The 10,644-nt window shown below is 31.4% G+C and overlaps 1 protein-coding gene across 3 annotated transcripts; it reads right to left on the bottom strand.

Moving 5' to 3' along the window:
* Nucleotides 1-2,842: 2,842 nt before the first annotated feature.
* LOC130967993 (factor of DNA methylation 4-like) lies at nt 2,843-5,686 on the bottom strand. Of its 3 annotated transcripts, none has more exons than XM_057893067.1 (6): nt 4,792-5,686; nt 4,343-4,515; nt 3,983-4,051; nt 3,637-3,885; nt 3,362-3,556; nt 2,843-3,219 (listed from the first exon to the last, which is right to left on the bottom strand). In XM_057893067.1, exons 1-6 carry the CDS (start codon nt 5,423-5,425, stop codon nt 3,157-3,159), a joined length of 1,383 nt encoding a protein of 460 aa, XP_057749050.1. In that variant the 5' UTR covers nt 5,426-5,686; the 3' UTR covers nt 2,843-3,156. The 3 variants fall into 3 exon arrangements, with proteins under 3 accessions (XP_057749050.1, XP_057749051.1, XP_057749049.1); XM_057893068.1 differs by having other exon boundaries at nt 3,637-3,891; nt 4,885-5,684; XM_057893066.1 differs by having other exon boundaries at nt 3,637-3,891; nt 4,792-5,675.
* Nucleotides 5,687-10,644: the final 4,958 nt, after the last annotated feature.

The following is a 10,644-nucleotide window of genomic DNA, read 5'->3' as shown; positions in this document are numbered from 1 at the left end:
AATTGTAATTTTTTAAGAAGTTATTTAGGAGTTTATAGAGAAGTTAAAAAAATGACTTCTCTCATAATACTTCTACTTTTCATCATATTTCTATAAAATAAACACTTTTAGAGTTAAAAATCCAAATATAAAATAATTTATTTATAAATTATTTTTAATAGAATCATTTATTATTTAAGTTATTTTATCAAAAAGAACTTAATTAAGTTTGTTATCTAAATTGAACCTTAGCCAATTAAATTTAAGGCAACTATATTGTGTTAGGGGTTAGTTTGGCCTTTAGCTTTTTTAAAGTATTCTCTAATTCAGCATGTAAAGGAATAATATTTAAACTCTTGATATAAAAAAAATGAAAAAATGGATAATATTTATTTATATCTAATGAAAAATGATATGAAAATAAGAGTGGATAATCTGAAATTTGATTTCCATTGGTTTGTGTTCCGAATATCATGTATATATGCTGTGGAGGAATAAATAAGATAGAGGAGATGAAACAAGTGGAGGAAAAGACAAGAATGCCAAAAAAATGAAATGATTCTCCCACCAAGACTTAGTTTCGCTAAGGCAATGTATTATTATGTTAGCACACCATAGGCAACAAAAGAAGTCACATCATAGGAAGCACATGGGTGGGGCTTGATTCTTTGTGTTAATGGTATCCAACGGATGAGGGGAGTGATCTACAACTGTGATACCATCCATCATCCACCACCTTCACTTTTATTTTAAAGAAAATTATTTACTTTGGATACCTTAGTAGCTACCTACCTTCTTCAAAAGTGAAAAAAGATTAACAACATAGCATGCCTTAATGCCCACTGCTTCTCATGTCAATTCCTTTCTCGTGCAAATCCATCATCAACATGCAACACCTAATTTCCTCATTATGTCACAAACCACTGCTTTCTCATATTAATATTAGAGTAAATAACTATTTTCATTAATTTTGACAAATAAGTTTTTATATTTATTTTTGGTAAAATAAATCCCAAAACATTTGTTCCATTTCACAAACGATTAGGTCATTTTGTCAAACGAAACTGATATTTAAAAAGTTTATTTTGTAAAAATAAATATAGAGATCCGTATATTTTATTAAAAACAAAATTTTTCAAATACAAAAATGACTATTTATTACTCTAAATATTGAGAGCTTTTTGAGTAATTCATTATTTTAATTACTATGTATAGTTCTTATAAGCAATTAAGCATAGATGCTATATGAACAAAGGAGTCTTAGTGCCCGTAACTTTTGTGATTTGTACTCATTATTAGTTATTAATAGTATTTTTAATAGTGTAAAATATCCAATAGTGTAAAATTACTTATTTTTGTGCTGACCAAATTTTAATAAAAATGCTATCCTCTAAATTTTCTCATATGAACAACTAGTACGTGTTTAATTACAAGTATAACTATTGTAAATAAGTGTTGTTTTGAACTTCTTTAAAAAAAAGCAAAATTATATTTGCACTATTTGTGTGTTTTTTTTTTTTCATAATATAATGATATTTTTTATTATGTTCTTTTTTTTACGAATCACTATTAATACTAAAATTGAACGATATCCAATATTTATAACATTTTTTTAGAAATATACAACTATAAAATGCACCTATTTGTGGTAGTTGCACAGTAATTGTATAGATTAATTATTTGTGTAGCATGTGCTTTATAAGTACTTTGACAAACTTTGTTATTACAAACTACAGTATGACAATGTATAATTTAAAAATCTATACAAAACTCTCTTATCTTATCAGTAAATAAAAATTATATCCTTATTAAGGTAACGTATGTAAAATGATACATAAAATTTGTGCATAAAAATTTCACACCAACTCAATTATGAAAATATCATGAAGTTCCCTTCTCATTTAGATCAAGTACCTTAAGATTAAAAAAGAAAAAAAGGTGTGAGAATGAATCCATGATAGGTAGATTTGCCAACTATTTCCTCGATAGTCTTTCCCCAGCATGCTTTATTGGATACTCAGTTTACAATGACCAATTAGCCATCACTTTCTTTGTATGCGTATGTCTATATCAGATAATATTTACACGCATGCAACGAGTCCATTTTTCTTGGAAATTGAGATCAAGGGATAAATTAACAAACAAAAATAAAATTAGGTATGAATTACTACTAGACAAGACAACGAAACTAAATGAATCTTTTCAATTTAAATGGTGTTGTCAAGTATCATCTCTTACTATGTAATATCTCTTATAATCTTTTATTATACCATTTTTACTATTTTTAGTTGTCTCATGTATCCTTCAATTCGATAAGTCAATAACTAATCTGTTACTAATTTAAAACGACCTTCAATTCGATAAGTCAATGACTAATCTGTCACAAATTTAAATTCCATTTAAAAGTTTATCAGGGCAATCAATAGTTACATGCACAAGTTAGTTTTATACACTATTTAGTTTTTTATTATAATAATCATATTTGACAATACTAGTTGAAAAAGAATCCATTACACTTCTTTTACTTCTTTTTTGGTTCAAAACACACTATTCATCTTCGGCTGTACAAAACAAAACCTCCTGTTAGCCCGAATAACACTTTTGAACGGCCCACTTATGTTATCCAACGTGGCCCAAATGAATTAATAGTTAAAAATTATTAAATAATTTAATATAAGTAATTAAAGTTTTTAACATTACATATGTTCATATCTTAATTGTCATATTTATATAAAAATACTAAATAACGTTATACATTTAAGTCTTTTTATGAACTAAGTCTCGTTAAGTTAAATAATAAAATTAAAAATAATATTAGTTATAACTGATTTTTGTTACCATAGACTAATTTAATTAGAGTTAATTAATAAAAAAATTTGGATATATAACATTATTCCTTGTAGTCATAAACACTAACTATTAATTAACTTTAAGTACATTATTTTCTTTAGACAAATCCTAGTTGCACCTAAAACAAAACAAAAAAGAGAAGAAAAGGAGGAAACAGTGAAATATTATCACCTATAATTGTTTTCCAAAATGGAACCAAGTCTAAGACAAACAGACAATAGATAACAGAAAGTTTCTCAAAAAGATATTAACAACATTAAGTTACCACTTACCACGCTCGTTTAAATATTAACCTACGCTTTCTTAAGGGCGCTATCACACTGAACCCTACTTAAAGGTAACATTCTTCCCTCCAACATTGTAAGCTTCATCATTTATATCCGTTTCCTCCTGAATTTTACAATGACAACATAAAATCAATGCATGGTATCATAAGGACAAATCCAACAACAATTACCACTAAACTATAGATTTAACATAATTGACTAAATTATCATTTAACGAGTAAAGATAATATTCGATAAGTACGAACCTTGTCGATTCCTTCAATATTGGAAAATGGATTCCAGCTAGGATCCTCAAGGTAGCAGTTCCCCTCTGAGGACAAACCCACTTCTTTATCGTCAAAACAAATTCTCTTGGCCACATGAAGAAACGGTTTGTAATCAAGGTCTGCATCACTTTTGATACATGTTGTGGAAATGCTTTTTGAACATTCCTTAAAAAACTGATTTTCACATGAAAATTTCTTATTAGTCTAACTTATTACTCAACATGTTTTGTTTCCTTTAGAACAATGTCACTCACCCTTTGTAAGTCCTCATGCACACCAAGTGTTTGATTCATTGCTTCTAACCTCTTGTATTTGTATTGTTCTTTCTCCTTGAGCCTTTCTTGAATGGTGTCAATCCTTGCACGCATTTCTTCATCACCAGCATCTCCCATATGCCTCATTACTTTCAGAGCCCCTCTCATTTGCTCCGTTTCCAACTCCAGCATGTGCTTCTCTTCAACACCCGTTTCAAAATCAATAATCCCTCTGTGAAGTTCTTCCTTCTGTTTCTGCCAGTGTTGGTAGTAAACTAGTGATCAATAAGTAATTTCAACACACATCAACATTAATGCAAGAACTTGATTAAACTCAGAAACAAACCTTGTGTTTCTCCAACAGTAAGACTAAATTGTGATCAGCTTTTCTTTGTTCCAAACTAGCATTCTCAATCTGCAAGAATAATAATAAAAATGATAATGAAACAGTACTCATTTCACTAGCAAGCTATTCATCAGCTTAGAAGTAACAAAACTCAGGAAATTTTTCAAGTATTCCAGAAATACCGGTGTTTGGGTGATTTTAGCATTGACCATGTAGTAGTCCTAAAATACTTGAAATTCTTTCTATGACTCATTACAAACTTACAAGTTTTAACAAAGAATAAATACTGTCAAATGGCCTAAAAGTTCATCCAAATGATGACACATTTAAAGCATCTTCTTAAACTATCAAAGTATATACCATTAGTTTCTCTTTGTGGATTTTTCCCAACTCAGTTTCATTTAGGACTTGCCCTACAACCAGTGCAGTGCTTCTCATCTCAATCTCCTGCTTCAGCAGCACCCTAACATCCTCACGCTGAGATATGATGTTTTCTAGATACTTCTGTGCACTCTGATGAGCCTCCCCCATATCTATCACACACACAGCAGCACTAACATATGAAGCCATATTACTTTAGTGTAAAGATACTATTCCAAAGTTCAGTTGCCATATTGATTGAATTAACTCACTTTCATTTAAAGCATACATGATTATATGCTCACAATGCATACTCTTGCATAATAAATATACTAATTCTATTGCATTGCTAGCATATAAATTAAACTAATTTTTCCTTTTTTTCTGGTACAATGTAATAGTATCCTTCGGGTTATGAATAATAGCACATGAATTTTAAGATGGTGAACCTTGATGGTAACGTTGAACCACCTCATCCTTTTGCTTCAAGAGATTATCAATAAGGAAGGAAAATCTACCACCCTTTGATGAATGCAACTCACTATTGTAATGCAGCACCGTTTTCTCATCTTGTTCTTCTTCTTTCATGTCATCAAAAACACCCTTCAAGTTCAAACCTCTTGCCTTCCTAAGATGCTGACCAACAATCCCTTCAAACCTGTAATCATCATTGCTAGCAATCCAACCATAGAGAAACTTGTTGGAGGGACAAACAAGAGCGTTGTTCCACTCCCATTTGCCACAACCACCCTTTTGGAAGCTCTTCCCAAACATGGTGGCTTGTTCCAACAAATCAAAGAAAACAAGAGCAAAACCAGAATGACCTCTTTGGCCACAACAAAGGACTTCAACTTTCAAGGGTCTGAACCCTCTCTTAGATAGTTGTTGCTTGAGAACAAAACCACTTGGTCCTACAAAACAACCAGTGTTGCTGTTCCATTGAAGGGGTATGTTTGCTAACACACCAATCAACGGTTGATCTTCAACTTGGGCTTCATCAGCTCCAATGTTGGTAATGGTAGGAGGAGGAGATTGTGGCTCAGCTTTCATTTTCAACTTCATGTTTTTGGTAGCACTAGACATGATCAAATACCAATGAAGTTGTGAGGAGTGAAGAAAGAAATGTTATAATGGATGGATAGCTTGTAGGAGAAGGAAGATATGGGCATTGGTATGTGTAATGAGAATTTTGATTTTGATTTTGATTTTGATTTGATTGATCTGAGTATGGTTGAGCGTCCCCAAACAAGTCATCTTTGGTGCCTACCTACTTTTTATGTTACAGGTCATAGTCTATGCAAAAGCTATGGATTTAAACTACAAACATCTTTGCCCGGTTTAAATTCTTTTTAATTTTATACATGGAATTTAATCCTCTAATCCATAAAGTTTTGACAATATCTTGTGATAATTACACGGAGGAATTAGGATTCATATGCGGTGTCATAAAAGTTAGATTGGATTCATGGCTCAATTTATTAAAAATTTAAGTCTACTTTTATAATTTAAACTTGATTAACTAAAAAGATTATGAATTAATTTTACGAGTTGATTAAAATAGTATGTACATATTTTATATAAGGTATTATATATAAAATTATGAGAAATATTCAAAGACTAGTAGAATTTATTGTTTGTGTCCATCATTTTTTAAATTAATTCAATTTCTTTAGTCTATTAATTTAATAATATATTTTTAATTCGTATTTTTTAATATTGATCACTAACTGCTAGCTTTTTAGTATTTTTCTAAGTTATAAATTATATATTTTGTGTAAATGTTTTCTATAATAAAACTTTTTTTCTTTTGATTTTAAATTAAGATTTTTTTCAAGCTAATATTAAAGGAATATCCGAATATGAGAGGAATATATATATTTTTGCATAAAAAATCTCAAAGGTTAATGATAATAAAGCTAATAATTAAGAGTTTTAAATTCTTTTAAAGTTACACACATAAGAATTATTATGAGAGGAAGACATATTGTTGCATAATGATTTCAAAAGTTAATCATATTAGAAGTAAGATTTTATGATGTATCCTAATAGGGTTAAGTATGATTTTGGTCCCTAATGTAGGGGCTGAAAATTTCTTTCGTCCCTCGGCTTTTTTTCGCTTTAAAATGGTCCCCAAAGTTTCAGTTTGTTTTAAAATCGTCCTTTTTATCAATTATATTTTTTTTATTACCAAATTACCCTTTATTAAAAAATTATAAAATAAAATAAATATAAAATAAATAAATAAAAAAAGAAAAAAAGAAAGAAAAGAGAGGGGGGGATACAGAAGCGGGGTGGGTGGGAGAAAGGGGGGGGGAGAGAAAAGGGAGGGGAGGGGGAGGGTGGAGGGGGGAGAGAAAGGGGATCCATGCCGCCGCATCGTCGCCGCACCGCCGCGCCCGCCCGCCGCTTCTTCTTCTTCCCGTCGCCGCACCGCCGTCCGACACCCACCGCCGTCCGCCACTTCTTCTTCTTCTTCTCCTCCCGCACCCACCGCCGCACCGCACCGCGCCGCCACCACCACCACCACCTTCTTCTTCTTCTTCTTCTTCTTCTTCTTCTTCTTCTTCTTCTCTTCTTCTTCTTCTTCTTCTTCTTCTTCTTCTTCTTCCACCGCACCATCGCCCCTGCCGCACCACCACCATCCGCTTCACCACCGCACCACCAATTCTTCTTCTTCTTCTTTCTTCTTCTTCTGTGAACTTGATTTGTTTGTGAAATTTTTGGATTTTTTTTAAAATTTGTTGTGGAATATTGTTGTTGTTGAAATTTGTTGTGGAATATTGTTGTGGATTTCTGATGATGATGATGATGATGATGATGATGATGATGATGATGATGATGATGATGATGATGATGATGATGATGATGATGATGATGATGATGATGATGATGATGATGATGATGATGATGATGATGATGATGATGATGATGATGATGATGATGATGATGATGATGATGATGATGATGATGATGATGATGATGATGATGATGATGATGATGATGATGATGATGATGATGATGATGATGATGATGATGATGATGATGATGATGATGATGATGATGATGATGATGATGATGATGATGATGATGTGGTGGTTGTGGGTTCTGGTGTTAGTGGTGGTTTTATTCTGGTGGTTTAGGTGCTGTTCTTCTTCTTCTGATGATGATGATGATGATGATGATGATGATGATGTGGTGGTGGTGGTGGGTTCTGATGGTGGTGGTGGGAGAAAACACAGCGCTGCCGAGACGGGGGAGGGGGTGTTGTTTCGGGAAGAGGGGAAAGGGAGAAGAGGGAAGGTCGCCGTCGCAACAGCTCCACGCCGCCGCCGCTCCACGCCGCCACCGCTCCACGCCGCTGCTCCTCCTCTGCCTGTATTTGGGATTCTGCTTCTGTTTCTGGTTGAGGAAGAAGATGGGAGAGAGAGAGGGGTATTTTTGTCCGAAGGACCATTTTACAATAAACTGAAACTTTGGGGACCATTTTCGAGTGAAAAAAAGCCGAGGGACGAAATAAATTTTCAGCCACTACGTTAGGGACCAAAATCATACTTAACCCATCCTAATAAGTAATAATCATGTCATTAATAAAATAATAGAATCTTATGTTATACTGTTGGCATATTATTGTTAGATAAACATTTCAAATGATAACCATTTTAGATGTTAAAGTTTATAGTGAATGGTAATATTTGGATACAAATTTCAAACACTCCTTGTTAAAAACAATGTTCTAGTGTGTTTTACATAGATACATAGAGGGTAGATGGTAAGACTAAGATAACACTAAGGACTCAACAAATTTATAATTTGAGTGAAAGTATAAATAAGATGCTATTTTAAAAAAATACAATTTTTTTTTGTCCGTGTGCCTCACTACTCAACAGGCCCAGACCCATAAGTCATATCCCATGTTGCAGCTTGTACTCTACAAGAATTTGGCCCATGGGCCTTAGACACTCAGACCGACTATAAAAATGTAAGCATAGTGGTTAAATATGTTGTCTCTTAATATGTTTTATTTGAATTTAAATATTAGCGATTGTCACATGATACTTAAGATTGGGAGCTGTCCAATCTATCAGACAAAAGAAAAAAGCATAATGTACCACAATTAATATCACAAAAATTGCCATAATTCCTGTCCAAGAAAAAACAAATTACAATGAGTCACCAAGCCACCAACTACATGCCCATTAGATCCATGACCCCCAACAAAAAAAACTATATGCTCATTAGATGACACTAGAACATAATTAAGGAATTCAATAGTTATCAGAACCAATTATAAATCTTTAAGCATAGAATATCTGTAAAAGGAGAATACTGAACAAAAACAATTGCCTAAAACCTTGCATGCGCATAGCTACTTATGAATCATCACTGAATTATATGCATTAATAAGTGGGAATCATGATTCATGTGGAAGCAGCACTACACTTGGCTACGTTTGTTTAGACATAAAAATAAGAACATAAAAACACAAAATCATATTTGAGAAAAAAGATATGAACACAGACATTATGTTCTAATAAAGTATATAGCAATTGTGATAAAGAATCTGATAAAAAAAAATGTAGTTAGTAGCACTAATGCAGTCACTTAAAGCATAAGACAGTTATGCAGTTATAACAGATTGGTTGCCCACTCTATTCATATAAAAAGCTGCATAATATGTTCTGTAGAGATCAACTTACTAACAATTCAATTCTATCAATAATCACGTTTATTTTTAATACAATTACTCTCGAATCTCAACTTTTCTAGTGTAAAATCTATCATGTTTAGACACAATTAAATAATATATTTTATATCACTTTTATAAAAAAAAAGACAAAAAAAATATTAATAAAAAATATAATTTATTTTTTATTATTTTTATTAATTTTTTATAATTATATTTTTTATTATTATATTTTTCATTCTAAAATTATTGTATGAAAAAAATTATAAATTAAATTTTTATAATTTATTTTTTATATTAAATTTATTATCAAATAAAATATAAAAATATTAATTTTTATATTTATATTATTTGTATCTTTAGCTTATTTTATCTTATTCTCACCACCCACCAAATACAACCTTGAAGTTGAAGTATGTACGCCATTATTATTATTATTATTATTATTATTATTATTATTTGTCTTCAGTGTTGAAGACTTGAAGTTGTGACTTGAAATGACAATACATAATTATTCATGAAAAGTTTTTACCGAATAGGAGGAGTTGTCTTCAAGCAGAAAAGTAATCAAGCACAATATTGTTATCTTATAAGGTATGTGTCGATAATTCAAATATCTAACACAATACTGCTTTGGCACCTGGATTTACCATCCACCAACATGGTTACCATTTAAAAAGGGTCTGTTAACTTAATAAACAACAAAGAAGGGTTTTCTTTTTAAAGGAATTTAACATTTTCCTCTTTAATATGTGTATTGCTTTTAACATTTTATTGCCAGCTGGAAACAGTTTTGCAAACTGTATGTTAGGATAAATATTAAGAATTTTTTAAAATTCTATATTTGAAAATGTTTATTATATTTCATTAAGGATTAATCTCTACATACAAGTATTTTGCATCTACAAGTTTTACAAGTCTGAACGAAACTCACCCATTAAACGCGCTGCTTGTTACGTACCTTTTTAACAGAATTTTAAATCAATTCAAATCAATTAACGCACAAATATATAACTTCCATTTTTCAAAGATTTCGTTTCTTTTTTGAGTTTCTTGCCAAATTTGTTGGATCTCCTTCATGTGTTATCTCTTTACTTCGTTTTTTCGATTTTCAAGGTTTTTGAAATCAAACTTTGAAATCGTTTCGAAGATAATAAAACTTTAGAAATACACCCAAACGATTATAGAAATACACCTAAACGGTTACAGAAATACACCCAAACGGTTACAGAAAAAATTACAGAAATACACCCAAAGAATTTAAGAAATACACCAAAAATAGGGAGAGACAGTATATTTTTTCTTAAAATCTTTTAATGTTTTGATGGTTAAGGATGAGACACATGACAGAGACAATCTAAAAGAAAAACCTAGAAGAACAGTGAAACAGTTCCTTAAATAATGTTTATTCCTTTTTTCTGGTAATTTTTTATGGAGATTTGTATCTTTTCTCCTTGATTTCTTCTACTATTCGCGAGGAGTTGGAACGTTTTTACAGAATCGTAGTAGTTTGTTTTGAATGTCCCTTGAATCTTGATGATTTGCGTTTTGATTGAAGAAGAAGAGAAAGAGTGAACGTGTTGTGGAAGGGGTGCGTGTTTTTTTCTTGATAGTTTGC

This window comes from Arachis stenosperma, chromosome 3 (genome assembly GCF_014773155.1).
Source record: "Arachis stenosperma cultivar V10309 chromosome 3, arast.V10309.gnm1.PFL2, whole genome shotgun sequence".
Classification (NCBI taxonomy): Eukaryota; Viridiplantae; Streptophyta; class Magnoliopsida; order Fabales; family Fabaceae; genus Arachis; species Arachis stenosperma.
Note: the sequence above shows the minus strand (reverse complement) of the source record. Positions and strands in the feature narration are given on the sequence as shown.

What these genes read in the sequence shown, in the direction of transcription:
- LOC130967993 (XM_057893066.1), bottom strand. Translation starts at nt 5,425, where the DNA reads ATGTCTAGTGCTACCAAAAACATGAAGTTGAAAATGAAAGCTGAGCCA. An exon ending in TCCACAAAGAGAAACTAATG is followed by an intron (nt 4,052 to 4,342) that starts GTATATACTTTG and finishes TTATTCTTGCAG; the next exon opens with ATTGAGAATGCTAGTTTGGA. An exon ending in ATATTGAAGGAATCGACAAG is followed by an intron (nt 3,220 to 3,361) that starts GTTCGTACTTAT and finishes TGTAAAATTCAG; the next exon opens with GAGGAAACGGATATAAATGA.